We start from the raw sequence: 18,059 nt of genomic DNA, 5'->3' as shown, positions 1-18,059 counted from the left end.
CTCACCTCGCCAGCTTTTTGAAGAACTACTACAGTTAAGACGGAGGGGAATTGTTCTTGCCCAGCAGAGCCTGTGGCTGTTTTAGCTCAACTACGTCCAGGGAAGATCTTTCTAGTTTTCATGGTCTTTCTGAAAAAGGAATGGGATGTGTGCAGAAGTAGTGAGTCCCCTGTCACTAAGGTACGCCAGTAGAGATTAGGCAAAGACTTGGCAGGGATATGGTAGAAGGGATTGCAGCTTTCACCGAGGGTCAGCGTTTTCAGCTGTGTGATACCAGATTCCCCAAGTTCATCTGAAACATTCATCTGTAACATCCAGGACTCAGGGTAACTTAGCTTATCTGTTCCCCTTCCCCCCAGTACAGTCTAGTTATGGTGGCCAGGCAGGCAGCTTTGGGCTGTAGCCTGACCCTCTCCCTCTTCTTCCTCCCACTTTGTCCCAGGGTGAAGGCCAAGAAGGGTGTGACCCTTTTAGGTACCAAGTCACGGAGTGGCCAGTGGCATGTGACCTCGGAGCTGCTGACTGGGGCAAAGCACTCAACAGCCACCGTGGATGTGGCATGGGCTCAGGGCACACCCCTGCCCCCCCGGTGAGCCTGCGGTGGTGCATCTACCCACCTCTTTGCAAAGCAACCATCTAAGAGGGGTGGGGAATCTTTGAAGAAGGAGGCTAGGCTTGGGGAGGGCTGGGGCTTGGTCATTGGGGTCTCTGAGGTCCAGGCCCCTCAGTGGGATCCTGGGGCTGGAGCACCTCAGATGGGCTGGAGAAGGCTCAGAGGGCCCCATCAGGCAGCTGCCGGGGAGGGGTGGGGTCCCCACTGAGAGTTTCTGAGCTCCTGGGCTGCTCCCAGCCCTTCATCCTCTGCTCTCCTTCCCTCCCCTACCCCGGCAGGGAGGGCCAGGGCCCCTTGGAGATCCTGCAGCTGGACTTTGAAATGGAGAACTTTACCAGCCAGTCGGTCAAGCGGAGGATCATGTGGCACATTGACTACCGTGGCCACGGCGCCCTGCCTGACCTGGAACGGGCAGTCACTGAGCTGACGGTCATTCAGCGGGATGTGCAAGCCATCCTGCCCCTGGCCATGGTGAGCTGGCAGGTGACCAGCCTAGAAGATGCCTGGGTCTATGCGTGTGTGCACATTTGTGTGACAAGAATATGAACCACTGAGTATATGTACAAATTGGCATGTGTGTATATGTGACTTCCTGCCATGCCCAGATATGCCTGTGTGAGAAGGTGTGTGCATGTGTGTTATATTTGTCGGGCCATGAGGACAGCAGATGCTGAGGGGGGCAGAGGCGGGAGATGTCACCATGGAGGGACCACTGATGGGAAGTTTGCAGAAGGAGGTAGCAATGCAGTTGAGTCTTGGAGGTCACCTGGGAAGGAGCCTCCCAGAAATGCAAGGTGTGTCCTAGGCAGGGCATTACTTGGGCAAAGGTACAGTAGTGAGAATATGAGTAGTTTGTTCAAAAGAACTATAGATTTAGAGTGTCATGGGGTGGTAAGGCTGGAATGATTGTCTGGGGCCAGCCCAGGGCAGCTTGAATGGCCAGGTGTGTGTTGGACGTTACTGTGTGAGTTGTGAGGAGCCTGGAAGCTGTTTAAGAGGAGACGGCTGGGGCCTGGGGAAGGGTTGTTTCCTGGCAGCACAGTGAGGTGGACCCTGAGGTTCCTGCAAAAGCCCGAGTGAGCAGACCATCTGTCAAGGAGTGTGAGGCGGGGTGGTTGCCTATCCCTGCACATGTGTGCAAGTGTCCCCACTGGAAGGATGTGCATCTGAGGAGTTGGGGGGTCCAGGAGCCGGGGCCTTGGCTAGTGTGTCCCAGGACAGAAGAGGACCACAAGTAGAGCCCTCCCCGCTTCTCCTCCCTGCAGGACACAGAGATCATCAACACAGCCATTCTGACTGGCCGGACAGTGGCCATCCCTGTCAAGGTCATTGCCATCGAGGTGAATGGCCTCGTCCTAGATGTCTCCGCCCTCGTTGAATGCGAGTCTGACAATGAAGACATCATCAAGGTGGGCATCCTGGAGGTGGGGCCCTTGGGGAAGAAGCCCTAGGCCTTCAGGAGAGCAGAACCTCAAACCAGAGTCCAGGTGGCTCTTAGCCTCTAAGACTGAACCCATGCCTCCCTGTGCTGGGACCTCTTCTGTTGCAGCAGCTGCCCCGCCCTTTTCCTCCTACAGCACTGGCCTTACTTCATCCCAAGCTTCACCACACCATTCTGAAAGGGTTCATTCCCAAGTCTACTGACTCCCATGATACTCCCTCTTCCTGACCCTGGATATTGCTTTGGCCAGTCCTGGAGGGCTTCCTGTAGGAATATGAAACAGACTGTCAGGCCAGAGGGGAGAAGGCAGTGTCAACAACTTGAAATCAATCTAGGAAGACATTATTGAACCTTGGTGTGTGGCAGACACTTGGCAAGGCAACAGGGGGTGGGTGAGGAAGACAAGCCCTCAAAGACCTGCCCTGAACCCAGAGTGCGAGTGATCAGATGAAGGCAATGTAGCTCAGGAAGAAGCCTCAAGAAGCACATGAGTTAGGCCAGGCATGAAGGTTGTGTACTGAGGGCCCCACTCCCAGCACACACGCTCCAGCTCCTCCAACTCCTAAAGGTTCCTCTCAGCCATGAGCTCCTTCCCAGGGACCTGCTCTGGCCACAGGTCCTCCACAGCCCAGCCCACATGACACTCATCTGACTCAATGACCCAGTTTGCCACCTCCCCAAGAGGGCTCCAGATTCCCTCCTTCCCCTGGCTTTGAACAGTGGTCAGAAGTGAGTTGGGAAGAGGAGGCCGTAGAGTGGGCAGTGGTGTGAGCAGATGTCCAGCCCTGGTACCTGTGGGGTGGGCCAGCCACTCGCTATGCCACCCTCCAGTAGGCATCAAAATCAGATGATTAGACAACGGAATTCGTTCTTGCTCCTGTAAATAATTCAGCTTGAAGGAAAGCAGGACAGTTGGAATGCAGATGTCCTTCTCCTCCTGGTCACTTGGGCTCCCTCCTGCTCTCTCTCTCTCTATGCTTTGCCTTTGGGTCCCCCCAAGACTAGGGAGCATGGGGCTCACCTCATCTATCCATGATCCAGGAAGGATGCCTTCCAAGGGAGCCAGAGTGGATGGTCTGGCACCCCCGCTCCACTGCATCACCCCCTTCAGAGAAGCCTCACCAGAAGCCTGTGGGCTGTCCACTGCTGGAAGACTGGGATGGGAAGAAACAGGCCTGCTCCCAAGGGCCCTCACCCAGCACCTTCTCTGCCACCCAGACTCCCCACCCCAGCTCCAGAGCAGACCAGAACCAAGGGGTAATTAGAGAAGATTCTAAATGAAATTGGTTACAAATCTCGATGAAATATACTCAGGTCTTTATGGAGTTTGCCACATTCTAAGTGGAATTTACAGGTCTGCAGTTGGAATTCTTTGCCTTCTGAGGTGGGAAATGAGCGTTTCTGGCAGGGCTGCTGTCTCATCCCTCCACCCACCCCTCTGAGATGATGATGGGAGCTGGCAGGGTTTGGGATGCCCCAGGGGCTCATCTCCATGGATAAGCCATAGTCCCAGCACCCCGGGTCCTTCCAGAGCCTTCAGGGCATCATCAGCCCACCAGCTGAATGATAGACCTCCCCCCAAACTCAAGACCATGCACCCATGGACGTGCACCAGCATGAGCACCTAGATGCATGTACACACAGGAGCCATTCTGGGGTGCCAGGTGTGTGCGTGGGCATATTTAACACACAGAGCCATCTGCATTTGCCCTAAAGTACTGGCAGTGACACCTCTGTGAGTGGGCACAGGTATCAACGAAGATGTACTCAGCAGGCATGTGGTTTCCATCCAGGGAACCTCTAGGAATGCAAGTCAGTATCCAGGTGGGCAGGCATTTACAACAGCCACATCCATTGATGGCAGCCATCCACCCATCTGTGCTTGGGGTTCTCTGGTCCTGAGTTTTCCTCTCCCATTCCCTCATCTCCACACCTGGTTAAGCAGCCCCCCTCACCGGAAATTAACTACCTGCCCATTCTCCTGGGGCAGCCATACCAGAGAGGCCGTGGAGGACATGGGCCTGCCCCTCATCCCCATCCCCTGCACCTCAACTTCCACCCTGCTCAGTCAAGTGCCCATGTCCTTTTCTGCATCATAGAGGACTCTACCTGCCAGACCCCTGGCTCCAGAGCCCAGTCAGTCCTGCTGGGGGAAGGGAGCCAGTCCTGATAGGCCCTCACCCTGGAGCCTCCTCCAAAGTGTGGCTCTGGCAGGTCAGGAACAGCCCCTGTAAAAGCATTTGCACGTGGGCTCCTTACTAAGGAACAAAATCCTCCCCAAGTGGGCACCAAGAGGTGATCTCGAGAAAGAGCAGAAGCAATGATAGAAGCCAGGACTCCCAGAGGAATCAGTGCTTCCTTCCACTGGCCTCCTCCCCTTCAGCCTCCTAGGACTTTCCCTCCAGCCCTGCTTGTCAGACTGAAGTCCTCTGCACTGCCTCACAGGAAGACCTGTAGGGAAGATGTGCCAACTGTTCCTCCCTTCCCCCAGGTATCCAGCAGCTGTGACTACGTGTTCGTGAGCGGAAAAGAGTCTCGAGGGTCCATGAACGCCAGGGTCACCTTCCGCTACGACGTCCTCAATGCCCCCCTGGAAATGACAGTCTGGGTCCCCAAGCTGCCCTTGCACATTGAGCTCTCAGATGCCCGCCTCAGCCAAGTGAAGGGCTGGAGGGTACCTATCCTCCCCGACCGGAGGTACAGCCCCTCTCCCATGGCGGATACTTGGGAAACTCATGAGTGGATACAGCCTCGGCCCACAGTCTGATCTGCATATGGGTATAAGGCCCTTGGTATACACAGTCTGTAGGTTGGTTGTGCAGTCAACAAACTTTCATTGACCAGCTACTGTGTGCTAAGCACTGGCAAGTGTTTGAGAGATGGGGTCAGTGTGGCCAGTGCCTGACCCTGCCAGTCTCTCAGTCCAGCAGGGGAGGAAGGCATGTGCATGCCATAGAACATGGTGGGTGGGAAGCCCCGTGTGCAGGGAATCAAGTGGCACAAGGAGAGAACCCCCTCTCTCTCCAGGAGAAGTCAAGGCATGCTTCCTGGAAGAGACAACTCTTCAGCTAAGTCTTAAAGGATGAACTGAAAGGAGTTGGCTGGGGAGACAGGTTAAGAGACTGCCTGCAGTCAGGCAGGCAAAATGAAGCAGACACACCTGTACACGTGTGTCCCAGCCTGGGCACACCAAGGGCACACTAGTGAGTGCATGAGTGCAGACACACTGTGACTCATACTCAGGCACCTGGGTGCCCATATGTGGGGCATATACGTGTGTACTCACCGCATTCCAATCACCCACTCAGAGCTGCTGGAGAGAAAAGCACAGCAGGGAAGAGAAGAGAGGAAAGTGACAGGCAGCTAAGAGCAGGAGGTGGGCAGGGCTGGAGAGAGAAGCAGGTGGTGAGAGAAACAGGCGGCCAAATGAGAATTGGGCTCAGTTCAACTCAGAGAGATTTGGAAGAGCAAGGTGGTGTAGACCAGTGCCTCTCAAACTTTAATGTGTACATGAATCACCTGGGGATCTCAGTAAAATGCAGATTCCGACTGGGCTGGTCTGGGGTAAAGCCTGTGATTCTGCATTTCTCACCAGCTCCTGGGTGATAGCGATACTGCTTTGAGTAGCAAGGATGTAGTGGACTCTGAAGCCAGACAGCCTGGTTTAAGTCCTGCCTCTGCTATTTACTAGCTGTGTAAACTTGGGCTACTTATATAACCACTCTGTGCCTCCATCTCTGTATCTGTAAAATGGGCACAATAACACCTGCGTCATAGGATTTTTGTGAGGGATAAATTAATGAATCCAGGTAAAAGAACGCTCTGTGTGAATGAATATTCTGGTTGCTTGATCCTCCAGTACATTAACAAAGCACTAGCTACAGAGAAAAACACTTGGCTTTCTCACCAAAGCACACCTTCCTGGCAGTAAACCTCTCAATTTTAGCATTTTTTTGCAATGTGCACAGGCTGAGAATTTCCCAGATCATCAAATCCAGGTTCCCTTTTGCTTAACAGTTTATCCATGTGTCTCTCTCCTCTCACATTTGACTAAAAGCAGCAAGAGGAAACCAGGCCACAATTTCCACACCTTGCTTGGAAGTCTCCTCAGTTAAATGTCCGAGTTCATCACCTACAGGTTCTGCTTAGTTTCACACAACTGCAGTACACAATTCAGCTAAGATTTCTGGCATTCTATAAGAAGGATCACATTTGCTCCAGGTTAGAGCTTAGAACAGTGCCAGGCACAAACTTAGTACTGAAGAAGAGGCAGCAGTTGCTGTTAGGATTTGATGGCAGCTATTCCCAGGCTTGGCTTAAGCCAAGAAGAGGCAGAGAGGGACAGGAGGTAGGGTCAAGAAGGTACTTTTCTAGGAGAGAAAAGACTGGGACTCCTGGTTCTAAACTTAGAGATGGAAGGCATGAGCCATAGAGGAGGCTTTCTTTTGCAGAGCTTCTGGGAAGCTGGGAGGACCCAACAGGGTGAGGGTGAGGGGTGTGTACTGTGCAGGTCAGAGTCCAGGTGAGAAGCCTTCAGCATGGCATGTCCCCACCCCAGGTCAGTCCGGGAAAGTGAGGACGAGGACGAGGAGGAGGAGGAGCGGCGGCAGAGTGCAAGCCGTGGCTGCACCCTGCAGTACCAGCATGCCACCCTGCAGGTCTTCACCCAGTTCCACACAACATCATCCGAGGGCACCGACCAGGTGGTCACCATGTTAGGCCCGGACTGGCTGGTGGAGGTCACCGACCTAGTCAGTGACTTCATGCGGGTGGGCGACCCCCGAGTGGCACACATGGTGGACAGCAGCACGCTGGCAGGGCTGGAGCCAGGCACCACCCCTTTTAAGGTAGGTATGGGCTCTGTCCCAGCACAAAGGGGCAGTGTCGGGAGCCTTATTGCAGAACTCAGATTTTCCCAACCCCACCTGGCCCCCAGAACACTCTTCCCTGCCTGCCCCTTGTCTGAAATTCCAAGGTTAAGCTCTCTTAGCTTCATCTTGGTAAAAGTTCTCACTCCAAGCCGTATCAAGCTTTATCAATCCTCAGTGTGGATGACTCAAGCAGACCCCTCCCTGAGAGCAGAGGGGGAGCAGGTGAGAGTCAGTCAGTCTAGAGTCCAGGAAGGTGAGTTTGGTGATCTAGGAATTCAACTTTGACCCTTCCTGACTTGTTTCTACCCTGACAATTGGGTGTCCAGATAGAAATCATCTACCTAAGAAACTGTTGTGACCTATGGGCTAGAATCTGCCTGCAGACATACCTTCTTTGTAAAACAATTGATCCAATGTGTTTTAAATTGGGAGATTTCTAATTTAAAAAATATATATATATATTTCTGGTTTCACAAAAAATGAATCTGGCAACAACCAGCTAAAGCCAGTATTGGTGCCTCCTATACCCGAGAATGAGTTCCCTCATTTTCCACAGTCTTTGCCACTCCCTTTTGTCTCCCTGACATTGAGGTTGCACATCAATTGCTACTTATCACCATGCGGGGGTTGTTGTTTTCCTTAGAATTGGCCCACCTCTCTCATTTGTGTTCCTGCCTGGCTCCTGTGAGCCCCCGACCCTCTCATGACCTCTGGACACTGGTTCCTGGTTGCAGACCTGAGGCAGAGCTGCGAAGTCCTGCCTCCCAGCCTGCCTCACCCTTTAGGCTCCTCTTCCAGCAGTGCTGGGATTTCTCCCTAGCTGGGGGTTTTGGGCGGGGTGGGTGTGCTTTCCTGGTTCTCTCCCACCCCGGTCCCGCTCTGCCTCAGGTGGTGTCTCCGCTGACGGAGGCTGTGCTCGGGGAGACACTGCTGACGGTGACGGAGGAGAAGGTCAGCATCACACAGCTTCAGGCCCAGGTGGTGGCCAGCCTGGCCCTCTCCCTGAGGCCCAGCCCTGGGAGCAGCCACACCATCCTAGCCACCACAGCTGCCCAGCAGACCTTGAGCTTCCTCAAGCAGGTAACTGGGGCTCCTTGGCCCACCAGCGAGGGAGTTGGTGGTATGGAAGGAGAACTTGGGGGCTCTGCTTTGGCCTAGCACCAACAGTCCCCAAATTAGGGCTTTAGGAAATGGAGGATCTCTGCCCTCCATGCCCTGCACAACTGCCCACCCTATGGCCACAACATCTACATGGGAGGTCAGAGCAAGGTCTTGCTTGCTGCTCTTGTCACCTGAGATGTTCCCTCTGAGGGTCTCCCTCCTGGATTCACAGAGGGCTGTCACCTCCACATCACCCCCAGGAAGTACCCTCACTCATCTCTGGAGCTCCAAGTACACACCATAGGCATAGCCACAGGATGAAAGTGGAAAGGTGACAGATGAGAGTCCTGGGGAGTGAGGAGGTGACGGTGGGAGTCCTGGGGAGTGAGGAGGTGAGCATCAAGTGCTGAGCCCGGAGTTAGGATATGGGTCCTCTGTCCCTAACTCACTCCATCACCCCAAGCCAATCGCTTCTCTCTGAACCCTGCTTCCTCATCTGGAGGGAGGGCAATTCTCAGAAGGTTTTAGCCAACAGGCAGGAGTGGGGAGTGGGTGTATATTCTCAACAGCCTGTTGTGTGATGGGGGTGAGCCCAAAGTCAGGCATGGAGATATGGAGCTATTCTAGCAGCAGAAGGGACTTGAATTAGACCCAAGGCAAAACTTACCTTCAGCTCATCCAGGGGAGAGGGATGAAGTGGTCAAGGGCATCCTCAGAGCAGTATGAGGCCTGGATGCCATGGTCTGGGATTTACCCTCCCCACACCCAGTGAGGAGGACTCTCACTTGAACAATAGTTCCTGAGTGCCCGCCACAGGCCACAGGCACAGTTCCAGTGCTGAGAGCCAGACACTCGTGGTCCCTGCCCCTACAGAGCCCAGGATTTAGCAGGAAGCCAGGTGACCAGCTCTTTGACTCCTGTCCCCTCCTTCTCCTTCTCCTCCAGGAAGCCCTACTGAGCCTCTGGCTCTCCTACAGTGATGGCACCACAGCCCCACTCTCCCTCTACAGCCCCCGAGACTACGGACTGCTAGTGAGCAGCCTGGATGAGCGTGTGGCCACTGTGACCCAGGACCGGGCCTTCCCTCTGGTAGTGGCTGAGGCCGAGGGGGCAGGGGAGCTGCTTCGCGCAGAGCTAACCATCGCTGAGAGCTGTCAGAAAACCAAACGCAAGAGTGTGCTGGCCACGACCCCTGTGGGCCTGCGGGTTCACCTTGGGAGGGACGAGGAGGACCCCACTTACGACTACCCGGGCCCCAGCCAACCAGGGCCTGGCGGGGGCGAGGACGAGGCCCGGGGAGCTGGCCCGCCAGGCTCTGCGCTACCCGCACCGGAGGCCCCAGGCCCGGGCACCGCCAGCCCCGTCGTGCCACCCACAGAAGACTTCCTGCCGCTGCCCACCGGCTTCCTGCAGATGCCACGGGGTCTGACAGACCTGGAGATCGGTATGTACGCGCTGCTGGGCGTCTTCTGCCTCGCCATCCTCGTCTTCCTCATCAACTGCATCGTTTTCGTGCTGCGCTACCGGCACAAGCGCATCCCGCCCGAGGGCCAGACCAGCATGGACCACTCTCACCACTGGGTGTTCCTGGGCAACGGGCAGCCGCTGCGGGTGCAAGCAGAGCTCTCGCCGCCGGCAGGCAACCCGCTGGAAACCGTGCCCGCCTGCTGCCACGGCGACCACCACAGCAGCGGCAGCTCGCAGACCAGCGTCCAGAGCCAGGTGCACGGCCGGGGCGACGGCTCCTCGGGCGGCTCAGCCCGAGACCAAGCCGAGGACCCAGCCAGCTCGCCCACCTCCAAGCGTAAGCGGGTCAAGTTCACCACCTTCACCACGCTGCCGTCAGAGGAGCTGGCCTATGACTCGGTGCCCGCCGGCGAAGAGGACGAGGAGGAGGAAGAGGACCTGGGTTGGGGCTGCCCGGATGTGGCGGGCACCACGAGGCCCACTGCACCCCCGGACCTGCACAATTACATGCGCAGAATCAAAGAGATTGCATAGAGGCGCAAGCCGGAGTAGCAGGGACTCCCCCAGCGGGGCAGCTCGGGGTAGGACACAGCTGGGACCCCTGGTTCACACTGACTGTGGGCGGCTTAATTGATTTTATACTCCCCGCCCCTGCAGCTCGGCTCCGTGCGGGGCGAGCTGCCTCCGTGTCTGGGCCTTCCCTCGCCTCACACCATTACCCTCTTCTGCCCCCTGCAGGTGGAGGGCTCTTCCTCCAGTGGCTCGCAAGGAGGAAAGCAACCTCAGCCTCTGTTCTACCCTTTCCAAACCTCCTCCCTTCTTAAGCAACCCCCTGCCCCAAGAGTGAGGCAAGGAGGTCCAGCTTGGGGTCAGGTGGGCCCACGCTGTGTCCCGGCCCTGCCTCCTGTCCCCCGTGTCGTCCCCCTGTGCAGGGGGTTCTGTGGGGGTCTTGTGTCACAGGCTGCACAAAGACTTTCCTCAAACTAATATTCAGGGATTTCTGTCCTGCAGGGTGGGGAGGTGGCGGCTGCCTGCCCTGCCAAGGATCTTGCTGTGGACGAAATATCTGGGGGTTAGGGGGACAGTTGTAGCATCTGCTGGCATTCGGGTGCCTCCCAGGACCTGGGAGCTGACTCTACAGAGAGGTCTGGTGCCAAGCCAGGCACCTTCCTGAGTTCTCAGGACTCCCACCTCTGCTCCAAGGGCTTTGGGCAGGGACCTAAAGGGGAAAGAGTCCTGGATCCATCTCTAGCCAAATCACACCCCAGAGCCAGAGGCCTGGGGACCTCCTTGCCTTCTCCTTCCCCCACAGCAAGGTCAACACTACTACGCCTTAGCCACCCCTCACCCTTCTCACTGCGCCTTCCCTCTGCAGCACAGGGCAGGCAGCCACCTATCCCTCACAAGACGGAACCCGGGAGGGGAGTAGAGGGCACCAGGGAATGTTGTGAGGGACTTTAGGGTGGGCAAACGCAGAAGGGAGCCAGTGTCACCCCTACCCCATCCCACAGCCATTTTTCTCTCGGGTTCTGCCCACCACTGTGTCAGATTTTTCTTAAATAAATGGAAGCGGTCAGACTTGAGGTGGGGGCAGCAGCTCCCATGAACAGATAGTACATGGTGGCTGGCTCTGTCTCTTCCTTGTGTGCATGGGAAAACACACACACAAATGAGTGCACACATGCACACACACACACTCACACTGTGGGCACACTGCATGACATGAGACCAAAACTTGGCTAGACCAGGCTGTGGTCCTGCTCTTCCTCCACCAACATGCAGGTCCCTTAAGACCCTCTGGTGCTTTGGGATGCCCAGGTCAAGGGATGAAGAATCTGCTGACCCACAAATGTGCACTTATAAAGAGGTGCCTCCTCTAAGGCTGTGTCCTGATTGGCTCAGAGGAGGGAAGGGCAGGCCTCGGGACTGCAGAGAAAGGTCTTCTGGGGGGCACAGAAAAATGAGAGAGGTGAGAGGGTTGGTGTGCCCACCTGAGTTACTTCAGCTTCCTTCACTGTCCACCTCTCAGAGGTGGCCCTCCCTGTAACCATCTCTCAGGGAATCCTCCCTTCTCTCCCCCTTGGGGTTGATGGAGAAAGCCTGGGGATCTACATGTTAGAAACCAGACAGGAGAGAGCACAGGCATGTTGGGGTGCCCCTCCCCACCAGTGGCCCATGGACTAGCTGCACCTCATGCCACAGTTGACCTGTGAGTGTGCACGCAGCCTGTCATGAGGCCCTGGGAGCCCACACCCCAGCGCTGGCAGCAGCCTAAGGGGCACAGGAGCTCAGGCCTGAGGGGGGCAGGAGCTCAGCCAAGGCTACCTGGCCAGCCTCCCATGCCCATAGACAGGTGGCTCTGGCAGCCACTCTTGGAAAGGAAAGGAACACTAACCAGCATGTGTCCCAGAAGCAGCCAGCAGCAGAACTGGGGTTATACTGGCACCTGCCCAGACATGCTGTTGCCCACTATGGAAGGAAGCCTGGCCTCCCACAATCATCTGCTCAGCTGATGGTGCAGCCCAGGGTGGTTGTGAGGATTAAATAGGATCATGTATGGGAAGCACTCTGCACAGCTCCCGCAGACAGCATGCCTAGTACAGACAGCTGTGCATTCATTGATACCAATGAATGGACTTTGCCACAACCAGGTCTTAATTTTCAGGCAAGTCATAGGTCTGAAAAGAAGACTAGAGACTAACCAGCTGTGCCCAAGATACGGTTAGCAACAAAGAGCAGGTGCAGCTCAGCAGCAAGTAAGGAGCTACCAGAAAGCTGAGCCCAAAGCAGAACCACAGGGGAGCTTGGCAGGGGGGCTCTCCTTGAGTTCCCAGAACAACAGATATCTGCCATTCAGACACTGCCCTGACTACATACTCCTGGAAGAGTATGGGGGTCTCAGTCATTTTTAACCCCCTTGTGCGTAACCTGGTGCCTGGAATCAGCAAGTGCTCAACAAATGATTGCCTACCAAATTAAGTCCAAATGCAAACTCTAAATTGCTTTCACATTATCCCGTATCAGGGGATTTTGCACACTCTACCACCTTACTTGAGGTTCATCACCTCATCCCCTTGGAGTTCTTATAAGAGAGAGGTGAGGAGGGCAGGGATGTGAGTTGAGGAAGAATACTCCGTGTTGGGGAAGTGTGCCAGGTGGGGTGGGTTGCTGGTGTGAAACTTGGAACATGGAGCCATTTGTTTATTCAATGCATTAAGCTCCTGCTACACCCTGGACCCTGATGGGGAGTCTGGGAAGCAAAACTGTGGATCTGTCCTCAAGGAGCCCCCAGCCCCATAAGGAAGATGGACAAGTCATCTGCCCACTGTCATCTGGGATGATGACAGACCTTTACCCTGGGTTGACAGGGCACAAAGGAGGAGAGCAGAAGACAACTGAAGCTGAGTTTGCTGAGGACAAGGCCAGGGACAGTCCAGTAAGGAGGACAGAGGCTACAGACTCCACACCCTGTGTTTTGCTGCCTGACTTTGCACTTGCTTTCCCTGTGCCTGGAACATGAGTCCCTGGTGAGAGGGGAAGCACAGAAAACACACACGCAAAGGTGCAGAGACCAGAGAGGGTGATGGGTCCAGCAAGGATGGGAATCAGGCTCAGACGTGAGGTTTAGCTCTTGTGAAGGAAGGAAGGATGGAGGGGAAAGGGGATCGGTTAAGAGGATGCTGCAGCAGAAAGCATGAGGCCCTGAGCCAGAGCAGTAGGTACAGAGAGCTGGGTGCAAACTGGTATTTGGCTGCAGAATTCGCCAACTATACATCCCACACAGGGACGGTGAGGAGGAGACATGAGCTGCTTGGCTGCAGAGATCTGTTTCCCAGATAAGCTTTGGAGACCAGGCCACCCCAAGCAGAAAAGTGGAATGCTTTTTGCAGGCACCCAGGGTTTCACAAACAGGGAGACGAGGACCTAGAGAGGAGGAGCAATTGGTCCAAAGGCACACAACAAACTAGGAACAGAGCCAGAGCCATGCCTGCTGCCCTGTCCTGTAATTTGTGTCCCTCTCTCCTCATCCCTCACCCCCTGTCCAAATGTGAGAACTCAGAAGCAATTGCAAGAAACGTCAACTCCTGACCCTCGTGGAGTTCGAGCGGGAGCCGGCTTGGTGGGAATGCAGCAGGACATTAAGTTAACAGCCCCTCTGGAATGGCCCCGGTCCTTGCACTCCTCTTTAAAAATTTGTCTTCGACCCCGAAAACGAATCGAGGGACCTTGTAAAGAATAGTTATTGACAGAGAGCTGCTCAGGGAGCACCAGGGAGCCAGGCCCATGAATCAGTTCGCTAGCAAAATGAGATTTCTCAGACAGCAGGGCTGGTGAAGGCAGACCAGGAGATTTGGAAGAAACACCCGGAGCCCACCCTGCCCCAGCCCCAGCCCCACGCTGCCCACTGTCCTCTCCACACCAGCCCCGGACGCTTCTCCATGCCTGTCTTTAACAAACACTAACCTCAACTCAGTGTGCTCCCCTTAAGAGAAGTCTTCAGGGGGTGGGGGGTGGGAAGTGGGGTTGGAGCCCAGTTGAGAAAATGGAAAACACAATAAGTAGGCTAGAGAAGGAAACTCTCATTTGAAGGGGCAAAACGTTCTAAGATAGGTTGGCAGGGACTCCTGGAATCTGACAGTGCATTTGCCATGTGACCTTTAGCCAATATGTCACTATTTCTGAGCCCTGGTGTCCCCATACGTAAAAACATGGGAATCACCACTTCTAGGCAGTGTCCACTGGCCTCCCTGAAGAGGCCCTGCTATTCCAACACTTGTATTTCTTTTTTTCCTCTTTTTTTTATTTTTCCTTTTATTTATTTATTTATTTTTGAGACGGAGTCTCGCTCTGTCACCCAGGTTGGAGTATAGTGGCACAATCACAGCGTGCTGCAGCCTGGACATCCTGGGCTCAGGCGATCCTCCTGCCTTAGCCTCCTGAGTAGCTGGGACGACAGGTGTGCACCACCACTCCCAGCTACATTTTTGTTTTTTATATTTTGTAGAGATGGCGTCTTACTGTGTTAACCAGGCTGGTCTTGAGCTCCTAGCTTCAAGCAATCCTCCTGCTTCACCCTCCCAAAGTGCTGGGATTATAGGCGTGAGCCACCCTGGCAACACTCGTATTTCTAACAAGAGTCGTGGAAGATAGGAGTTATGGCTGTTTTATAGATAAGGAGGCAAGCACACAAAGAGGGCAAGTAACTTGCCTTCAGCTTAGAAGTGACCTGGCGGGCAGCTCCAAACCTACCCGCTTTCTGCTACATCCAGATGTTGGAAAGTGAAGGGAATGAGGTTGGAGAGATTTTTAAGTGGGAGAAGAAGAGGGAAGGGTCTCTAAGGATTTGATGTGCTCAGTAGTGGGGTCAAGGCTGTGGGACCCCCATTTAAGTCACAGATTGTGGATAGTGTTGGGGCAGATGGAAGACTAGGAATATGCCATAGATGCTCGGCCTCTGCCATTGCTGGAGGAACCAAACTCCCTCCTCCACTGGGAGCTCCATCCCTAGCTGACTATCACAGCAGACAACCATCAACTCCTGAAAGCAGAGAACCAGCAGACCTTCCTGAGCAAGGTGCCAAGCTGAGCTTGTTCGGAGAGCTGGTGGCACAAGCAGAGATGCCTCATGTGGGGAGATGGGCATAAGCCAGCACCTGCCCTTTCCCTTGGGATACTGTCTGTTCCTTCAGCCTCTCGGGCTAAGCAAGAGAGACTGGGAAGTGGAAGCCATCCCCTACGGCCCTCATCCTTGCCACATTGGCTCAGTGAATGTTTATTATACCCTTGCCATAGATCTGACAGAGTGGCAAGCACAGAGGAAGTAGGAGTATTAAATAACCGCTGGCATTCACCGACAGCTCATTACCTACTAACCACTGTATAGCCATCATTTTATTGACTCCTCACAATAACCAAGTAAGGTAGGTATTATTATTATACCCATTTTACAGACGATGAAATTGAGGCTCAGAGAAGTTACATGACTTGTCTCATGCCACCCAGCAAATACATAGTAGAGGCAGGATTCAATCCCAGGTTATAATAGCTCCAAGTTCTACAGTCTCGTGCTGCTCCACATTGCCCTCCTCAGTGGAGCCTGGCAGTTCAGAGAATCGTTCTGATGCAGTGGCAAGAGTGCTAGGCTGGATTACGGGGGCTTAGTGGGGTTCTCACTCTGGCATTGACTGGTCATGTGGCCATGAGTCTGGTACCGCCCACATCTGGAGCAAGCCAAGACCCTCAACAAGAGGCCAGGAGCCAGATGGTCCCTCCAGTGCTGTCCCTTCAGTCTTGATGGTTCTTGGGTCTCATGGTATGAAGCCTGGGCACACCCAGACCTGCCAGTTCACACCCTTCCTTCATCCATCCTCTCGGACAGTTGTTGTGCGGTGGGAGGTGGCAGAGGCGGGCAGTAATAAGTGTCAGGATTCCCCAGCTGTCCTCCAAGCTTTGCCAGCTCCGCCATCCTCTATTTGGTGCAGCCATTGGCAGGTGCTCCTGTGGGTTTGGGGTTTGCTGTGTTGGAGGGGGCTGGGCATTGTGAAGGAGAAAGGGAGGATGGGAACGGTAACTACCCCTTTGCTGTGTGTGCTAGAGAGGCACTGAGTCTCAGGGTTAAGACAGAGCTGGAAAGTTCAAGTCGTCTATCCTCCACCCACAAGGAGTGCTCAGGCGAAAGAAGAGAAAAAGGATCTGTCCTATAGCAGCTCCCGGGCTAAGGGAGAAAACAAGACACTGGCCCATGAGGAATACCCAGTCTGATGGGGGAGACTAATCATACCATGAAGAAATGATGTCAGGCATTCAGGGAAATACACAAATAAGTGCAGAGTAACCTATGCATGTAATTTGAGAAGAGGAAATGGAGCAAATGCAGAAGCCAGGCAGTTCGTCAGAGAGGTAGCCCGGAGAAGGGTGGAAATGGTGTGAGGAGAGGTACTAGAATGGGCCCACCAGATGGCTGGGATGTCAAAAACAAACTGAGGATTAGGAGCAGGGATGGATTTAGCCTGGCTGGAGGGATGAAGTCTTGGGGGCCTGGCTGAGAGGAGGAGTGGGTGTGGGGAGGTGGAAGAGATGACCCTCCATCAGATCTCAGAGCCTGGAGCAGCTCTGGGCACCTCCAGTCACAGTGCGAACTTTCCTGGGTCTCTGCCCTCCTGTGAGATGGGTCTGGACTAAATGTTCTCTGAGTGTCCTCCCCATTCAGGGCTGAACCATAACTTGTCTGCAAAGCGGGTTCAAGCATCACCATCACCGGTGTCTAACAGCCCTCCCTGGCCACTGAGCAGGGCTGGAGCGCAGAAGGGGCCTCAGCCCCCTATGTTAATCCCAGCTCTGGAGCATGAGGCAGACAGCTGCAGAGTCCCCTGAGGATGAAGCCAGCAGAATTAGAGCCTTGTCTCTGCCACCACCTTCTTGTGTGACCTCAGGCAGCCCCTGCAGCCCTCTTTGGGCCCCACTGTGGGGCTGGAAGGGCCCTTTCCCTCCTGACCTTCTGCAATTCTAGAATGGCTTTCTTTCTCCTCCATTACAAACATTTCCAACAGCCCTCCTGTGGTTCCCGTGGGACAGGGGCACTGGGGCTGCTTCCATAGCTTCTGCAAGGTGGGAGGTGAGGGAAGCTGCCAGCGAGGAGAGTTGACAGGGAACAAAGGAAAAGCGGGCATGTCCTGGGAGCCAGCCTTCATGCTCTCATCTGTAGCAGAGCTGTATGGCCCAATCTCTGCCCTGAGGGTTGACCCCACCTGACAGACCCTTCCACATCCAGACCCAGAAGAGGGGAAGGGGAGAGAGGGCAGAAGGGAGCTTAGAAGGTTGAAGATGGTGGAAAGTGGCAAGGGAAGGATCCCTCTTTCCTGCCTCCACGCTCCTCCACCCTTCTCCAAGAAGCAGAGAGCCCAGCCCACCCCTCCCCTGGTGGGATGCAATTCATCAACATTGACGGGAGTCTGGAAGATGTCAGGGGTGGGCCCGCCTGAGCCCACCCCCTCTACACATAGACACACTTGCCCACCAAATCCTCCTTCCAAAGTCCCTCCCTCTCTAGGCTCAGTTCCAGAATCATCCCTTGTGGGATGGCATTCTGCCAAGGAAGGGGCAGGCCCCGTGGGGGTGGGAGAGCTAGAATCTTGTTAGCCCACTGGGCAGGGATCACATGTCCCAGCGATTGGGGAGAGAGGAGAGGAGAAGGAGGAAATAATGCTCCAGCAGCTGCAGCTCCTCGAGATCTTTAGTGATGCCAGGGCCACGGGGCGACCCTCCACCCCAGAAAACCCCACTCCAGGAAAACATGGCAAAGCATCAATCATACCTGGTGACAAAAGTGCAGCCATTGTCAGGAGACAGGAAACGGGCTCTGTGGGCACTGGGCACACAGGGCGCACGCATGCACACGCACTCCCTGCATGCTCACAGGGCACGCATTGTAAAGGCACAGTCTCTGAGCACTCTGCTCACACACTCGCCACACTCACAGGGTGCAAACATGCAGGCACACATACGCACACCCACCACACATGCGCACTTGCATATATGCATGTGCATCCTGGCTACTGGAGCCACA

The 18,059-nt window shown here is 54.8% G+C and overlaps 1 protein-coding gene across 1 annotated transcript in view; it reads left to right on the top strand.

Annotated features, from left to right (window-relative positions):
• Positions 1–11,109, top strand: part of TMEM132E (transmembrane protein 132E) — a 59,391-nt gene extending 48,282 nt beyond the window's left edge. The window contains exons 3-9 of the mRNA XM_030807916.1: positions 443–589; positions 892–1,084; positions 1,879–2,022; positions 4,546–4,751; positions 6,613–6,901; positions 7,814–8,005; positions 8,972–11,109. Of these exons, the coding sequence (XP_030663776.1) occupies positions 443–589; positions 892–1,084; positions 1,879–2,022; positions 4,546–4,751; positions 6,613–6,901; positions 7,814–8,005; positions 8,972–10,027 (2,227 nt within the window). The 3' untranslated portion in view covers positions 10,028–11,109. The remainder of the gene's footprint in view (positions 1–442; positions 590–891; positions 1,085–1,878; positions 2,023–4,545; positions 4,752–6,612; positions 6,902–7,813; positions 8,006–8,971) is intronic.
• Positions 11,110–18,059: the final 6,950 nt, after the last annotated feature.

The sequence above is a fragment of the Nomascus leucogenys genome, unplaced genomic scaffold (assembly GCF_006542625.1).
Source record: "Nomascus leucogenys isolate Asia unplaced genomic scaffold, Asia_NLE_v1 Super-Scaffold_249, whole genome shotgun sequence".
Lineage (NCBI taxonomy): Eukaryota > Metazoa > Chordata > Mammalia > Primates > Hylobatidae > Nomascus > Nomascus leucogenys.
Note: the sequence above shows the minus strand (reverse complement) of the source record. Positions and strands in the feature narration are given on the sequence as shown.